Source organism: Macaca fascicularis, chromosome 8 (genome assembly GCF_037993035.2).
Source record: "Macaca fascicularis isolate 582-1 chromosome 8, T2T-MFA8v1.1".
NCBI classification, from domain to species: Eukaryota; Metazoa; Chordata; class Mammalia; order Primates; family Cercopithecidae; genus Macaca; species Macaca fascicularis.
This window is the reverse complement of record NC_088382.1, coordinates 10286077-10304292: the sequence shown is the minus strand read 5'-3', so window position 1 is coordinate 10304292 and position 18216 is coordinate 10286077. Positions and strand designations below refer to the sequence as shown.

Genomic DNA, 18216 nt, shown 5'->3' with positions numbered 1-18216 from the left:
GAACCTAGTTCACATCACTGCACTCCAGCCTGGGTGACAGAGCAAGACTCCGTCTCAGAGAAAAAAAAAAAAAAAAAAAAAGAAGAAAGAAAAAGGAAAAAAAAAAGAAAGAATGAATGAATGAAGCCCCTAAGTGCTTTCAAATTCCATCTCCTGAGCCAACATGTGGCAAGAGGGCAGGGCTAGCAGACAGAGGCTGAGCTGATGACCAGCAAAAGAACAGACCCCAGGTGCACATCTGGGCAGAGGATGACTTTACCCAGTCCTGCCCCTCCACAGGGACCAAATGCGACTGGGGACTCCTCCAGGGAGGGGCCCAGAGTAAACTGTCCTTGTGCCTCCAGTGCCTGGCCTACAGTGATCACCGAGCCTGTCCTTGTTGGTGTTTCTGAGCTTTTCACAAAGGATAGTACTTTGTTTACTCACCAAATTTTTCCATTGTCAGACTGCATTTGTTAATTGTGCTTTTAAAAATAAGTGTGTGGTTTTAGAAAATAACATAGTCCAGACTGTGGCTCTTTGGCTGGATATATGGTTGGTTGGATGGATGGATGGATGGATGGATGGATGATCCGTGGTCATGGTTAGTTTTAGTCCTTTTGACCTCCGTGCCGGCCACCACTGTTGTCTGAGATCATCGTGACCCTTAAAGGATGCAGCGCCACACACAGGGCCCATTGCTGCCATGATGTCATGGCCACTGTAGTTGTTTCTTTTTTGAGACAGGGTCTCTGTTGCCCAAGCTGGAGAGCAGTGGCACGATTGTGACTCACTGAAGTCCCAAACTCCTGGGCTCCAATCATCCTGCCGCCTCAGCCTCCTGAGTAGCTGGGACCACAGGCATGTGCCACCACGCCTGGGTAATTTGTTCATTTACTTATTTATGTCTGTGGTAGAGGCAGGGTCTTGCTCTGTTGTCTAGGCTTGTCTTGAACTCCTGGGCTCAAGTGATCCTCCTGTCCTGGCCTCTCAAATTGCTGGGAATATAGGTGTGAGCCTCTGCACCTGTGGTTCTTAATAAAATTTATTTTAGATTCTAGAAACTTCAAGTTCAAGATAACTTAACCCTGTTCCATGTATTTATTTATTTATTTTGAGACATGATCTTGCTGTGTCACCCAGGCTGCAGTGAAATGGTGTGATCACAGCTCATTGCAGCCTCAACCTCCTGGGCTCGAGTGATCCTCCCACCTCAGCCTCCCAAGTAGCTGGAGCTATAGGCATGTGCCATTATGCCTGGCTTATTTTTTTGTATTTTTTTTTTAGAGACAGTGTCTCATTATGTTGCCCAGGCTGGTGTCCAACTCCTGAACTCAAGCAATCCTCTCGCTTTGGCCCCCCAAACTGCTGGAATTACAGACATGAGCCACCGTGCCCAACCTCTGTTCCTTTTATATACCAAACACTGTCCTCTCCTATCTTGGTCAAATGTTCAACCCAAGTCAGGTTGACAGTACTGAGAAGGAGGAAGAGGCAAGAGACATCCCAACATTACTGGGATACCCGAGATTTGGGGCCAAAGGGAAGTTTCCTGGATTACCTGGAAGGGTATCCACTCAACCCTACTGAACCACCATCCAGTGCAAATCAGATGGGGGAAACCCAAAAGCCAACTCACTGTTTTTGTTTCTTGAAGTCAGCCCAGATAAAGTTTCAGCTTCACTTCTCCTGGCATTTTCCATGGCTGGGGGTCTGAAGGCCTCATGCCCGGCACACACCAGCACAGAAGGGCTGTGCAGCAGAGCCTGCAGCGAGTCCACCTGAGGGAGGAGCGGGTGGGGTCAGGAGGCCTGGGCTGCAGAAACCCCTCTACCCTGAGGCCTGGGGGAGGAAGAATCCAGTCTCACCAGCCCTGTCCTGATTTCTGCACATCTCACTCCAGACTCCTGGTCCAAGGAGGGGTCTTATCCACTCCCCATAACACCTCCATCACTGGCTGGAGGCTGAGGTCCCACCACCATGATCTCCTGCTCTACCTATACCCCTCCTTCCACCACATGTGAGGCCTGTGATCAAAGGGCACTCTGGATGCCCCTGCTGCAAAAGACTTCTGTAGGCTGCATTTCTGCCCACACGTCCACCCTCCAGAATATGTATTCCCTGAAGCAACTGGAGCAGCACGCCCTCCAGCTCCCACAGCGGGGCCCGATTCACTCTCACCCTTTTCCGAAATGGAGGAGCCTCTGTGCTGCCCGACCTGTGTTTTCTGGTACAATCTGAGTCTGTTGCCTCTGTCCCTGCCTCTGCCCAAGTGGAGGCGACAGGGGCTAGGCACCACTCTTCCTACAGGGACCCCTTCCCTTCCAGACTCCCGTAATGGTCTCTGGGCTCCTGACCCTCCCCAGACCCATCAGAATGTCCCCTGCCCACTCCTGGGCTCAGGACAGGCTCAGGGCAGGATTCCATTCCAGGAAACAGGTTCCTGGACCCAGAGACGCCTGCAGATCTGAGGGTTTGCACTACTGATGGGATTACATTGTAATTAGCAATGCTGGGGAATGTACTCCATCTTTAAAGCACAGAGCACATTCTTTTTCATTCTCTAAAATTATAAGGATATGCTCATTAACAAAAAAATGAAAAAAAGAGGGAATATTACATTCTCTTCCCCAAAAAATGTCATAGAAGTGTGTTGTGCACCAGATCTTTCAGCCTAGGTAATTAGAAGTTTGTTTTAAATGACGAGGTCCATTTCTTCTTTGATTTAGATTCCTAGTCCATCAAAAATTTCAAACATGACCCAAGTCTATCAATTCATGGATGTAGCCATGCTTCTAGGGAATCAAACTCTCCAAGGAAGATGAAAAAATTGAAGACTAAATGATGCTCCCATTCCTAGGGAGAGGTAGAAGTCTAAAATCTACAGGAAAAGGAGCATTTTCAAGAATGACTATCCAGGAGGGAACCTGAAAGTTGATAATCATGTCGCAGTCCTTCCTGGGGAGAAATGAGGTCATTATATTTACAGAAACTCTCACAGCTCTGCAATAAGTCTAGGTGAAAATATCCGAAGTCTTTTTCTCCAGTTCACTCATGTTATACCAGCTCTCTCCCCATCACCGCACCCACTAAACTACAGCTAACTGAAGGTGGGGACCTCGTCTCATTTGTCTGTTTATGTGGCACATGCTAGTCCACGGTAATGCATACTAACTCAAAAGCATCCTTGCATTACGTCGTAATTAGCAACGCTTGGGGATGTATTTCCATCTTTAAAGCACAGAGCTTGTTCTTTTTCATTTTCCAAGCATTAATGTTGGCTCTATCATTGGTCAGTCATGCAACTAGGGGCAAATTACTTAACCTCTGTGCCTCACTTTTCTTATCTGTCCCAAGGGGATAATAATATCAGCTACCAGATGCAGTGGCTCACGCCTGTAATCTCAACACTTTGGGAGGCCGAGACGGGTAGATCCCTTGAGCCCAGGAGTTTGAGATTAGCCTGGGCATCATGGTGAAACCCCATCTCTACTAAAAAGACCAAAAAAAAAAAAAAAATTAGCCGGGCATGGTGGTGGGTGCCTGTAATCCCAGCTACTCAGGAGGCGGAGGCAGAGAAGTGCTTCAACCCAGGAGGCAGAGGATGCAGTGAGCCGAGATCACACCGCTGCACTCCAGCCTGGGTGACAGAGTGAAACTCCATCTCAAAAACAAAAAAAAACAACAACAAACAAAAAAACCCAATAAAATTAGCCAGGCTTAGTGGCATGTGCCTGTAGTCCCAGCTGCTTGGAAGGCTGAGATGGGAGGCTCACTTGAGCCCAGGAGGTTGAGGCTGCAATGAGCTGAGATTGTGCCACTGCACTCACACCTGGGCAACAGAACCAGACCCTGAATCAAATATTAGTAATAGTAATTAATAAATTAATAATAGTAATATCAGCTACCTCATGAGTTTGTGTGGTGCACGCTATGCCCCAGACCAGCTGCTTCTATCCCACTGTCTTTCTGGTGTGCGTTCCAGTACTGCACAGGTTTCTTTCTTTGTTTTGGTTTCGGTGGTGTTTTTTTTTTTTTTGTATGCTTGTTTGTTTTTTGAGATGGAGCCTCGCTGTGTCACCCAGGCTGTAGTGCAGTGGCGCAACCTCCACCTCTCGGGTTCAACCTCCACCTCCCGGGTTCAAGCGATTTTCCTGCCTCAGTCTTCCCAGTAGCTGGGACTGCAGGCACACACCACCATGCCCGGCTAATTTTGAATTTTTAGTAGAGACGGGGTTTCCCCATGTTGGCCAGGCTGGTCTGGAACTCCTGACTTCAAGTGATCCACCTGCCTCAGCCTCCCAAAGTGCTGGGATTACAGGTGTGAGCCACCGCACCTAGCCCAGTACTGCAGAGTTTAGAAAGCTGCCAGCCCATTTCCTGAACTCGCTCGCAGCTTAGGATCTAAATGCGAAATAAGTCCCACGAACTGATGCACTTGCACATGGCATGAACACGGCAGTGAAGCAGGGGCCATCTTCCTTTTGTTCCTGACTCTTGCCACAAGCAAAAGGAAGTCAAAGATGCAGAGAGGTGTGTGCCGCTGAGATATCAAAAGACGCCCTCGTTGTTCTAGTACCCAACATCTTCCCATTTGGGATCCCAGCAATGGTGGAGTAATTCAGAGCTCAGTCATTCCAGAGGCAACCCCCCAAACCCACTTTCCTCATTTCCTAGACATCCCGGACAGGTCGGTCTGTGACATTCTGGGAATCTTTTCCAGGAACCCAGCCTGTGTTCCTCCAGCCTTTCACTGAATCTGTAAGCATCAAACCCTCTGAGTGTAATTCCTTCTTGCTTAAGATGCCGAGAGAGGGCTGGGCACAGTGGCTCACGCCTGTAATCCCAACACTTTGGGCTGCCAAGGTGGGCAGATCACCTGAGGTCAAGAGTTCAAGACCAGCGTGGCCAACATGGTGAAACCTCATCTCTACTAAAAATACAAACAAACAAACAAACAAACAAACAAAAAAACAAAAAAAAACATTAGCTGGGCATGTTGGCAGGTGCCTGTAGTCCCAGCTACTCGGGGAGGCTGAGGCAGGAGAATTGCTTGAACCTAGGGGGCAGAGGTTGCAGTAAGCCAAGATCACGCCACTGCACTCCAGCCTGGGTGACAAAGGGAGACTCCATCTCAAAAAAAAAAAAAAAAAAAAAAAAAGATGCTGAGAGAGGATTCTGTTTCCTGTACTGAAGCATGGATGATACAGTGTATCACATCAGAGGTGGCTGCAGGCAATGAACCTTCAAGGATAGGAATCTGGGATTTGTGTTCTCATCTGGTTGATTTGAAGGTGGTGATAAACTGGTGACAATGGGACACTCATAGCGCATGGCACACAGTGACAAAAGGGTTCTTAGGTGGTCCCTCTGATAGTAGAAAGTAGTGCTTCCTGAGAACAGGACTTTGACCCTCCACTGGCTGCCGGGATAGCCTCTTACAATGAGAGTAAGAGCTGCAAGGGCTATGGAGTGGGCTGGCTGCTTCTGACTTTTGAAAAATGGCAAGCTCAAGGTCTAAGCCCTGGTTCAAGGATGACCAGAGGACTTGGGGGCTTCTGCAACTGCTGTCAAAGAGTCTCTTTTCTCTTGTCAAAACTCAAACGCAGAACTGCTTCTGCTGGTGGCTGAAAGACAACTGAACTGGGTGTTAGCTGTTCCATCAAGCCACAAAGCAGGGGTGGTGTGCAGAAGTGGTCCCTGATCACCAGGTGGAGATGACATGGACTAGATCAGGCTCAAGAAGCTTGACTGAGGCCTCAGTTAAGTTGCTCGAGAAGGTGGCTCACACCCCAGCTTATCTCCTCCTGTTGCATCCACCTATGACTTCCTGGGAAATTCCCCCTCCCAGCTAACTGAAGAAGAAAAGATTCAATTCTGGCTTTCAGACGGTTGCACAGAGTATGTTGACATGACCAAGAGTTGACTGCTGCATGACAGACCCGGTTTGGCCATGAAGGGCAGTGGGGAAGGGAAACCCAGGAGACAGTGTGATTTGGTGACTACTCAGAAGAAGCAATGGCAAGAGGTTCTAGAGCAATTTATGGGCAATGGTTAGCAGTTAAATCTGACAATCAAGGGGCTTGAAAGGAAGGGGACTGGAGGATGGGTGACAGGAAGTCCAGAGAAGGACCTGTGAATGGATTGTTGAGAACTGGCCTAGAGGGTAAGAACATTGGTGTCCCATGTGGTTGTTTACCAAAAAGTGAAAATCCTGAGGATACATTGACCAGCTCTGTAGAGTCAATCATCCTCTTCCTTCAGCCACCCCAGGGCATGCTCAGGCAGTTCCTGAACAAAGTGGCACAGAAGCATCAACTAGCAGCAGACGCTCCACTCCATTCAAGCAAACTTGGCTGCCACCTCTGCTCGGGGCCTGATCTGCTAAAAGCAGAGACCAATGATTCGTATCAGACCTTGAGGGATACAGCCAGACCCCTGGTGGAAAGAACTCCTCTGATTTGGTGGCATTCAGCAATCTGTGCCAACTGTAATCCTGCTTCACGGGTAGATTTTGCACCTGGCCATCATCCTTCTCCACCCTCCATGGACTCACTGAACGCCTTGCTCATCCTTGCCAAAACCCATGAAGATTATTTCCACCCAAAAGACTGATTTTATAGCAAAGATGTGAGAAGATGGACTAACACCCATGAAACTCACTGTGTGGCCATGTACCCCATCATGCAAAGTAGCTCTAACTTATAGAACAATGGAATATTCTATGGAAGATTCAGTTTGGACAGCAGCTGGAAGACATCACTTTATGATGTTGGGGTGTCGTCTTACAGAATGTGATATGTGCTCTGAACTGGCAACTGATACATAGTGCTGTTTCTCTGGCGACTAGCACACCTGTGTCTTAGTCTACTACACCTGTGACCTCACTGCAAACATTTGGCTTTCCATCCCAGCAGTTTCAGTCTCTGCAAGCTATACAGTGAATTCCATGGGTGTTAGTCCACTGTCTCACTTCTTTTGCTACAAAATTAGTTCTTTGGATAGAAGTAAGCTGCATGGGTTATGGCGTGGGTTTGGAGGTCTCAGGACCCAAGGGAGAATGTTCCCCCTTAGAAGACACAACAGTGGGCTGGGCACGGTGGCTCATGCCTGTAGTCTCAGCACTTTGGGAGGCTGAGGCGGGTGGATCACCTGAGGTCAGGAGTTCGAGACCAGCCTGGCCAGCATGGTGAAACTCCATCTCTACTAAAATTACAAAAATTAGCTGGGCATAGTGGTGGATGCCTATAATCCCAAGGAGGCTGAGGCAGGAGAATTGCTTGAATCCAGGAGGCAGAGGTGGCAGTGAGCCGAGATTGCGCCACTGCACTCCAGCCTGGGCGACAAGAGTGAGACTCTGTCTCAAAAAAAAAAAAAAAAAAAAAAAGGAAGACACAACAGTGGCCCCATGGAGCTGAAAGCTGAGATGGTCACCTGGTACGTACAAGGCTTCTCATGACAATGAACCAATAGGTAACGAGGAGGTTCTGTGTTGGATGGGGTGGCTGGTTCTGATTGTCCAAGGGGGAAATAGGGCTACTATTACACAATGGGACAGGGAGGAAGTCATCTATTCCCCACGCAGCCCATTGGCTGTCATGTCCAGGGATAAACATGAACAGAAGACCATGGAAGCCCCATGTAGTGAGGAACCCCAAAGGCTCAGACCCCTGAGGAATATGGTTGGGTCACTCTGCCAAGTACATAACCATAATCAGCTGAGGTGCTGGTGGGAGACAGAGGAACAGGGAGTGGAGAGTGGAAAGAAGCTTTAAACACCAACGATGGCCTTGAAGTAGTCTAATTTTTTTCACAACTCTGCTAGGTATACATATTAATCAATTTCCCTTTTCTTTGCTCTTTATTTCCTATACTACTTAACATAGGGTACTTTGATGGTGCTGAACTACATAAGTAGACCTTGAGACAGATGATATCAAGGTGAGGTTGTCACAGAATAGAAGGGTCCAGTGATAATGTGATTTTGGGGAGAAGGTGAATGTGTTTTTTATTGTCGGAGGGAGAGCTCTATTACTACATGAGGGCATGTTGCTGTAGCTGATGTTTATAATGAAGTTTTTGTAATGATGTTATGATTTTTTTTTGAGATGGAGTGTGGCTCTGTCACCCAGGCTGGAGTGCAATGCATGACCTTGGCTCACTGCAGCCTCTGCCTCCCAGGTTCCAGCGATTCTCCTGCCTCAGCCTCTTGAGTAGCTGGGATTACAGGTGTGCACCACCACACCTGGTTAATTTTTGTATTTTTAGTAGATATGCGGTTTCGCCATGTTGGCCAGGCTGATCTCGAAATCCTGACCGCAGGTGATCCGCCTGCTTCAGCCTCCCAAAGTGCTGGGATTACAGGCGTGAGCCACCATGCCCAGTGATGTGATGTTTAAGAAGTATTGATGGAGTGGTGCATACAGATGTTGAGTAGCAACAGGACTGAATCTTGAGGAGACTGTGAATTAGATCAGTCAACCTCCATCCTCTGCTCTGCCCACCTTTGGTGGAAATTCATGTTCTGCGGAACCTGGAAAGGCAAAAATTACATTCACAAATGTCCTTAAACTCAATAATCATAGCGGCTTCCAGCAGAGGTAGTAGCTTCCTGCACGTGCTGGGAGCCATTCCTGCAGACCCAGCTTCCAATTCACTCTCTGGCTTCCCAGAGATGAAGCCCTCCAATGCCCTGTATTAAATCACTTTCTACTTAAGGTATCTTGAGTAGTTTGTTTCCTGCACTGAACTCCTGCAATAATAGGTTACTGGATAAGACAACAATAAGAGTACACAAGGCTGCTGGGCGCGGTGGCTCACAACTGTAATCCCCAGGACTTTGGGAGGCCGAAGCGGGTGGATCACCTGGGAGGCCGAAGCGGGTGGATCACCTGAGGTTGGGAGTTGGAGACCAGCCTGACCAACATGGAGAAACCCTGTCTCTACTAAAACTACAAAATTAGCTGGGCATAGTGGGACATGCCTGTAATCCCAGCTACTTGGAGGCTGAGGCACTGGAGAATCACTGGAACCCGGAAGGCAGAGGTTGCAGTGAGCCGAGATTGCGACATGGTCCTCCCGCCTGGGCGACAGGAGTTAAACTCCGTCTCAAAAAAAAAGAGTATGCAAGGCACAATGCCTGCCACTTACCACATGCCCACATGCTCTCTAAATGTACCTAAAAACGTGAATTACAGCTGCTTGTTGATTAATTGACTTGACTGAGTGTCTCCATGCTATTCACCTTTAATTAGTAGCAGGGCAATCAAATGCCTCTTTTTAAGGAATAATCTCCCTCTTCCACGTGAGTATTTTGACCTGAGGTCTAAAGAACTTTTTCAACGAACTGTCAGACCCCGACAGCCTACCTTTTTCCCGCTGGTCGTGTACAGCTGCTTCACAGGAAAGCGCAGGAGATCTGAGGCTTTGCTGAGAAAGGCGGCCAGGTTCCTAGTATTCCTGTGACTGAGAACCACTGTCTGCTGGAGGCGTGGGTCCATGTTCTTAACCAGCAGCATCCTCCGGGGGGTTTTAAGACTCTTCCGGGAGGAGGAGCTTCCTGGGGCTTCACGCCGGCCTTGGATATCCCGCAGCTGCTGAGCAGTGGGACTTCTCCCCTGTGGCCGGCCTGGCCCACTGGGGGTCTTGGGGGGTTTCTTATCAGAGCAGAAGTAGCAGCCACCATCTTCCAGCTGCTCCAGGGCGCTGAGGCTGTGCAGGCCCCGGGGTGTGGTGACGGAGCGCACCCCAAAGGAGAGAGGCACGCGCTGGGAGAGCTCGTCCATGAGGGCGCTGAAGGTCTTAAAGGCGCGCTGGTGAACGGCCAGGCGGACCCCAGCAAACTGCGGATCCCCTCGCTTGAGGAAGGTGATCTTCTTGGCTGGTGTGACCTTGGTGACTGAGGGCGTGCGAGCCACAGAGGGCAGGAGGCACTCACGGTGGCGCGGGGCCTGGGCATCCCTCGGGGTGCTGTTCATGGTGTGGGGGCTCCGGCAGCTGTAACAGGTCAGAGGAAGGGGGGTCAGAGAGCAGCGTGGGGGACTGACATTTCCTGTCTCTCCCCGTCTTTATAGAGGTGCTTCCTGCCCACCCCGAATGTGCTCCACACCACTATGGAGAGGCAGGCGAATCTGTTTGGATGGAACAGAAGGAAAGACAAAAGCGGGGCATGGGACAGATCTGAGTTCAAATTCCAGCCCCGTGGATCCCTTGAGCTCAGGAGTTTGAGACCAGTTGGGCAACATGGCAAAACCCCATCTCTACAAAAGTACAAAAATTAGCCAGATGGCGTGCACCTGCGGTCCCAGCTACTTGGGAGGCTGAGGTGGGAGGATGGTTGGAGCCTGGCAGGCTAAGGCTGCAATGAGCCATGATCATGCCACTGCACTCTAGCCTGGGCAATATAGCAAGACCCTGTCTCAAAAAAAAAACAAAAAACAAAAAACAAAAAACTCCATCTCCACCACCTACTCCTGTGTGGCCCAGGTGAAGGATGCAATCTGGATTTTGGTGGCCCCCATCTGTAAAACGCAGCCATAGCCACACTGCATAGTGGTTATGATCATCAGATGAGTCTAGACATGAAAGCACCTGGCACTGAGCAAGTATTAATTGTTTTTGAGACAGAGTCTCACTCTGTTGCCCAGGCTGGAGTGCAGTGGTGCACTCTCAGCTCACTGCAACCTCTATCTCCTGGGCTTAAGCGATTTTCGTGCCTCAGCCTCCCGAGTAGCTGGGATCACAGGTGTACGCCACCACACCCAGCTATTTTTATATTTTTGTAGAGACGGAGTTTTGCCATAATGACCAGGCTGGTCTCAAACTCCTGACCTCAGGTAATCCACCCACCTTGGCCTCCCAAAGTGCTGGGATTACAGGCGTGAGCCACCACACCCGGCAATACATCTTTATTTCTTTCCTTCCTCTTGTTTCTCTTGCTCACTTCCACCAACCTTGAACCTTTTTGAATAGTATTTCAGCGGTTTGTCTCTAAGGAGGTGGGCAAATAAAGAGAGGACCATGAAACACACAGGTACAAAGGCTAGACGGAGACTCGGGAGGCTCAGGCAGCATACCCCTGCTCATGAGGCCTCCCTGTGTGGCCACTGGGGGTTCTCGCCTCCTTGGACTCCCCCTCTCCAGGGTGAGCTGTTGGGTGAGAGGGCTGGAGTGGAAGGCATGGGTTTCAAGCCAGGCAGGGACAGGGGTGCAGACAGGGGGACTTGGAGCTCTGTGTCCTTAACCCAAAGGGGGTGCCACTGTTTGAAGCTGTGTACCTTCTTCATTATATGTTGAGGTTTGCTTTCCTATAAACATGATGCTGCCTCTCACATTCTCCTGAAGTCTGTGCAAGGTGCATGATAAACCCTACAGGTGAATATCCCAGCCACTGCTGCCATCATCGGAGAGCGGGGCTTAGAGCTGCTGTCCGAGGCTAAGGCCAGTCTCCCACAGTCCATTCCTGCTCCCACTGTCCCCCGGAGAGGAGCCTCACATAGGGCTGCACAGGCTTTCTATGCTTTTCTGTGCTCTTGCCAGCGCAGGAGGCCACGCCTGCTCTGGGCACCTCACCTCCTGCTTCTTGCTCACATGGGAATTCACCATTCCCCCCAGGCTGCCTGGCTCCAACGGTTTCCTGCAAGGTGGCCCCAGCCCTGCAGCCCCGGCGTGGCTTTCCTCTTTCGAAGAGTTTTACTCAGCCCCCAAAGCCTGGGGAGCCCCCATCTTCAGTGCAGCTTCTCCGACAGTTCCCACCCCTGGGCCTGCGTCCTTTCTGGCCAACTCCACCAGGGCCCAGGAGGCAGAACCTGTCTGTGCTCCCCGGGGCTCCAGCCCCACGTTCTGCACAGAGTCGGGCTGAGAAATGCACACAGATGAGTCAAGCGGATGCTTCCTAGAGCCAGGCCTGTTGGAAGTTGGCCCCGAGCACTTACCAGAGGCAAGGAGTCGTCCCAGCTTACAGGTGGCTCAGCCCAGGACCCCCGTTGGTGTACAGGCCATGGGCAGCCGCGGTCCTCCCTGGCTGTGGCCACTGTGCCCATTTCTGGGGTAGCTGGGGCCCCCATCTTCCCTTCTCACCCTCCTCTCCACGTAGCCCCATCTGTCCCAAGAGATAGAACTCTTCTCTCTTTTTCAAAATCGTGGTGCAGAGAAAGACCTGTTAATCTGACCTCATCTCTGACACGAGCTTTATAATTAGCTGGGCTGCCTCCTCCCACCCAGCATTTAATCCCTCGAAGCTGTTCTTCCCAGCCCTCGGCTCACCTTCCTGCAGAGCTGGAGCACTTCCCCCAGACACTGCTGTGGGACAGCCCTACTTCCAACATCTTTTCATTTGCACCTGCCACTGTGACCAGCCATCTGGCTCACGCTGAGGGAGCTAAAGAAATGAAGCCCACCTTGTCCCCAGTGTCACTGTGTCTCTCAGCACCATGTCCCAGCATTATTGTATCATCCAGCTTCATTTCCCCTAGAATCACTATATCCCCAGCAGCACCATGTTGCCAGCACCCTCATGTCCCTAGTGCCATCATGTCCCTCAGCTTCATGATGTCTTCAGCATCACTGTGTTCCCAGCATTAAATGTCCCAAGCATCGCCATGTGCCATGTGTCCAGCACCACAATTACGTGCGAGCACCGCCATGTTCTCACCATCACAATGTCATCAGCACTTCCATGGCCCAGCATTACCATGTGCCCAGTATTACCATGTCTTCAGTGTCACCGTGTCCCCCAGCACCTCCATGTCCCCAAAATGACCATGTCCTCTAGCATTACCATGTCCCCAGCACCTCCATGTCCCCAATACCTTCATGAACCCAGCATTACCATGTCCCCAGCACCTCCATGTCCCCAGTACCTCAATGTCCTCAGCACTTCCATGTCCCCAGAATCATCGTGTCCCCAGCATTGCCGTGTCCCCAGCAAAGCCATGTCCATAGCACCTTCATGTTCCCAGGACCTCCATGTCCCCAGCATTACCATGTCCCTAGAATCACATGTCCTTAGAGTCACCATGTCCCCAGCATCACTGTGTCCCCAGCACAGCATCACATGTCCCCAGCATTGCTATGACTCATTGTCACCCTGTCCCCCAGCATCACCATGCCACCAAAATGACCATGTATATCCCCAGCACCACTATGTCCCCAGCACCTCCATGTCCCCGGCATCACCATGTCCCTAGCACCTCCATATCCCTGCATCACTGTGTCTTCAGCACTGTCTTGTCCCCCGTATGACCTTATTTTGCAGCCATGGGGAAGGAAGTTGCAAACATGGAAGGTTTTCTTCTTGGGAGAGGCGTCACCTTCCAGGCCTCACTCTCAGAATACCCATCACATTCTCCACACATTGTGTCACTCATGACTCACTCTCTCATGTATCCAACAAAGATTTCTGAGCATCTATTGTATCAGGCTCTGCATGGTATCCTGGGATGCAAACATGAGTAGGACATGGCACTGATCTTCAGAAACTTCACATTCGAGTGTGACAGACAGACATGCTCCTACACACAGTAATAAATGTTCTGATGTGTATATGTGTACATACACACACACTCACACACACCACAATATACACTGGGTGTGACTGAATGCAGAGTAAAAGGAATGGCCGTGCAGGTCCAGGAAGGCCTCCTAGAGGAGGTGATGCAGAGACTCCTGAGCTGAAGCCTTAAAACAACTTAGGGATTAGCCTCTCTGGCCCTAGGAAGAAGTTAGGACCACAGCAAATAGATATGGCCCTGTCGCCTTCTCTGGCCAGCTGGGTGGTGTTGGAAGGCTGGCGGGGAGAAGGTCAGAGGCTTTTTGCAAGCTGGGATGGAAGGCTGGGAGGAGAAGATCGGAGGCTTCTCAAAAGCTGGGATCGGCTGCCGTAGAGTCAGGGTGGAGCAGGGCCATTCTGGGTGCTGGACACCTGCCATCCCTGCATCGGGGTGTTCAAAACCTGGCCTGGAAAACTGGGCTTTTCAGTTCCATGAGCTGACAGTTCTCTCCTTGGCTGAGTGGGTTTAAGTTGGGGTTTCTGTCTTGTAGATCAGGAAGAGCCCAACTGAGATGTGGGCCCCAGAGAGTGACAAAAGCAAGCACCTCGCCTTCAGTGACTCTGAAGCTGGATTTCTGAGTTAAGAAGAATCCTGGGTGGGGGTGGAAGCCGAGGCTCCTGTCAGATCCCCCAAGTTGTCCAGTGGATGACAGGGGACAATCACTGCATTCCTACGTTTCAGACCGGCCTTCAGAAGCTGGACCGAGGGTGAACCATCAGCTGATAGGCAAAGTCGCATATCACTTTTCCCTTGCTGGTTTCCTCCTTTCAAAATCATGAGGTTTCTCCTCCAAGCAGGAGCAGGGGAAGAACTGACCTCTTAACAAAACTTGCCGGGTGGGTACCAGGCCAGGCCCGGGGAGAGGTCGCCCCTGCACCAAGCAACTCTCCACCATCTCAGGAATCAGGCCTCCTGCAGGGTCACAGAGGCTCCCAAGACGGAGAAGATTCTTCCTCCAGTGCCGCTCACCTGTTGTGAGAGTCCAGGAACCTGGGCCTTCAGCGTGCGAGGAAATACTGGGAGGAAGGACAAAGGGAAGATCGGGCCAGGCTGGAGGACGGGTGTGGGGTGTGGTCCCCGCTCTCCACTCCATGCCCAACTGGGGGTCAAGTGGGGAACCCCGGGGAGCGGGGTAGGGGGGTGGGGGGAGCATCTAGATGAGGTATGAGATGCTCCACAGGCGGAGGGCTTCTGCCCAGCCAAGCCTCATGACTGAGCGATAAAGGCGCCCCCCAACCCACCTCCCACACAGGGCAGGGCCTCATCAGGTGTGGGCAGGTAGAATGCTTTAGAGGAGGCTCTGACATTTCACTTCTGAACCATCCAGGCACCCCAGGCTGCCGACAGGACCACGCAGGAGCAGAGGATCTGGCAGGAAGCAGGGAGCTGTGGTGGGTGATCTCGGCGAGCACAGAGACCGAGGGATCCACCCCTGGGGCTGATTAGGTCCCCAGCAAACCCCAGGGCCCACTTGCACCTATCAGAGCCAGGGGAGGCTGAGTCAGTGCAGGTGGGGGGTGGGCAGGGGGGGCAGCACTGTGGGATGGAAAAGGAGGGGGCGGTGCCGGGGATTTCGGGAGGAAGCAGGGAAGGAAAGCAGAGGCCTTCCAGCTGTGTGTGGGAGGGGGCAGAGGGAGCAAGGAAAAACAGATTACGGGGCAAAAGGAGAAAAAATAGAAGTCACAGGAAATGCTCCAAGAGTTGACAGCCCCTGTGGAGGAATGGGCAGGGCGGACCTGCGGGGAGGAAACCGTTTTCTTGGCAGCCCTGGGAGCAGGAGTGGGCTAGGCTGGGTAAGGGGCTGGCAGCGGGCACAGGCAGCAGGAGCGGTGGATTCAGGAACAGAGTGAATAGTGGGAGGATGGGGGAGGCTGGGCTTTGCAGAAAAGAATGCCAGTGGCAGGAACCCAAGCTAGGCCCCAGAGGGCTGAGCAGGAAGGGGGACAGGGCTGCCACGAGAGCTTGAAGGGCTGATCAATATCACACACAGGTCACTGAAAGAAGCCGAGCATGATAGGAATATGTCCCCAGAGAAAAACGCTTGGGGCACGCAGCCCCCAGGGAGAACAAGAGCTGCAGGCACGCAGCAGGGAGCTGGGTCCTTTGCAGGCTCTCCACCACCGCACGGGTCCACACGGGCCGCATGGGGTCAGGCAGCCGTTTTCAGCACCACCTTCCAGTGGCTCGCACTTGCCACCCGTCGTAAGAGCACTGGTATTTTACAAACCAATAAGAAAAGAAGAATGAAAAAAAGAAACTATGACAAATGAAGACAAAGACAAGACATTCATTGCAAAGATGCATCTTGGCTTCAGATATATTAACACATGGAAAAAAACCCAAATCTGTGCGTATGCGTACTAAAGTTCGGGAAATACAGAATGACAAAAAGCCAAGCACAAGTTGCTCACATATCCACGAGAAAGCCACAGATTTCGATTGATTCCGGGTGCTGAGAGCGTCAGGAGCAGGTCAGGCCTAGCAGGTAGGTGAACATGACTCGTGAAAAAAAGGAGGGACTACAGTGAAACGCTGCTTCACACCATTAGAACGGCTACTGTAAAAAACAGAAAACAGGTGTTGGCATGGATGGGGAGAAGATGGAACATGGCTGGTGGGAAAGTCAAATGATGTGGTTGCTGTAGAAAACAGTATGGCGGGTCCTCAAAAACGGAACCATCGAATTGCCACATGATCCAGAAATCCCATTTGTGGGTATCTCCCCAAAAGAACTGAAAGCAGGGCTCAAAGGGATATGTGTAAACCCACATTCATTGCAGCTTTATTCACAGTAGTCAAAGGGTAGAAACAACCCAAACAATCATCCGTAGATGAATGGATTAGCAAAATGCGATACCAACAAACAAAGGAGAACTACTCAGGCTTAAAAAGGTAGGAAAATCTGGCCCATGCTGCAACATGGATGAACCTTGAAGACATTACGTGAAGAGAAATGAGCCAGTTGCAAAAGACAAATGCTGTATAATTCCACTTGTATGAGGTCCCTAAAGCAGTCAAATTCATAGAAACAGAAAGTAGAATGGGGGACGCCAGGGCTGGGAGGAGGTGGGAGTGGGGAGTCAGTGTTTCAGAGGCACAGAGTTTTGCCCTGGGGAGTTCTGGGGATGGGTGGTAGTAGTCTGGGGATGGGTGGTGGTAGTGGTTGCACACCAATGGCACAGGACTGTATGCTTACAAATGGTTAAGATGGCCAATTCTATGTGATGTGTATTTTATCACAATACAAAATATAAAATAACGTAATAAAAAAAAAGTAAAAGGAGGGAGTGGGAGGAATTACCCTTTAGGAAGGTAATTTGGTGGAGGACGTCTTCCCTAAGCCAATTCCTAAACTAGTGAGAGTTTAGGGAAACATCACACCGTTCCACACAACAGAACTCTCTGGCACCCCAGGCTCCGGGCAGTACATTCAGATGGAGAGTAACAGAGCAAGTAGGGAAAAAGGGCTTCACAAGGGTAGTTAGTACTTCTGATGAACAGACACAAAGCAATCCAGCAGCAAATGATGACCACCTACTGTGTGCCAGACTTTAGACACAGAGACTGAGGCACAGCTTGGGGAGGCAGGCTCATGCCTCCCGGAATTTATAATCCAGGAAAGAATACAGACAGCACCAAGGTCCTCACTCTTTAGTGGTTGAGCAACCCAGCTGCTTCTGGAGGGCTCCAGGTTCATGGGCCCAACTTGGCTCTGCCAGTGACAAGCTGATGGCTTTGAGTGACCTACTTGAGTTGTCTGTGCTTCCATTGTCTGAGCCATAAACAGGCTAAACCACAGGATCACTGAGGTTACACTAGGAGTTTGTAGGGAAAGTTAGCACATGAGGCTGTACTGTCTCCCAATCTGAGAGACCTCTTGAGAAATTACCAAAGGCGTTCATTCTTAAAATTGTCTAGGTAGTAGCCTCCCTCCCTTTCAAAATGATGGCGAAAACCATGAACAACAGCAATGCCCCCCCCTGAAAAACAAGCACATTCCCATAAACACAAAATACTGCACACAATTGCAAGAGCATGGGCTCCTGCAGTTCATCATGGATGCACCCACCACTCCCAGCCCCAGAGATCCAGGAAGCCCAGGCTAAGAACCTGTGATCTAATCCTTGGTGATGAGAAAAAAACAAGGAGAGGAGAAACAACAGCGAGAGTGACAGTGAAGCTTTGGGCTGGCCATGGAGCCCTGATGGTGTGACTTCAAAAGAAGAAAAGAAATCACGTTCCTGAATATAGACACTCTTGTCCAACCTGTAGTCACTGGGAAAATTTTCCCAATGATAGTTCCCGTTCTGTCTGGTAATAAAAGAGGGACACATCCATGACAACTCAGGATAAAAGACTTCGGACTGGAAGAAACCTGATATTGACACCGGAAGTAGAATCCTTGGAAACTGTCAAGAAACAAAACAAAAACAAGTACTAGAGTATCTTCCTGTCCACCCCCCACAAACACACACTTGCTAATAGTCTCTAGGCCACTTATCAGCAAGGGAAGTAGGTTAATGAGATGGCCTGGATTTGCAGGACTTACAACACCAAGCGGGATGTGCAGCCTCATCAGAGCTCCCTTGAAGGCAGGAAGTGGGTCTGGTGCACCTCTGGCCCTGTGCTTGGCACATCACAAGTGCTGGACAAATGCTTGAAGAATAAATAATGCTTGGCGAGCTGA

General features: G+C 50.5%; 1 protein-coding gene across 3 annotated transcripts in view; it reads right to left on the bottom strand.

The window, feature by feature from the left end:
• RP1L1 (RP1 like 1) overlaps positions 1 to 18216 on the bottom strand; it is a 60330-nt gene that overhangs the window by 10515 nt on the left and 31599 nt on the right. For all 3 annotated transcript variants that reach the window (XM_045397856.3, XM_065518777.2, XM_065518776.2), the window contains exons 2-3: positions 9348 to 9975; positions 1619 to 1760 (exon numbers count right to left, since the gene is read on the bottom strand). In XM_045397856.3, coding sequence (XP_045253791.2) covers positions 1619 to 1760; positions 9348 to 9956 — 751 coding nt within the window. In that variant the 5' untranslated portion in view covers positions 9957 to 9975. The remainder of the gene's footprint in view (positions 1 to 1618; positions 1761 to 9347; positions 9976 to 18216) is intronic.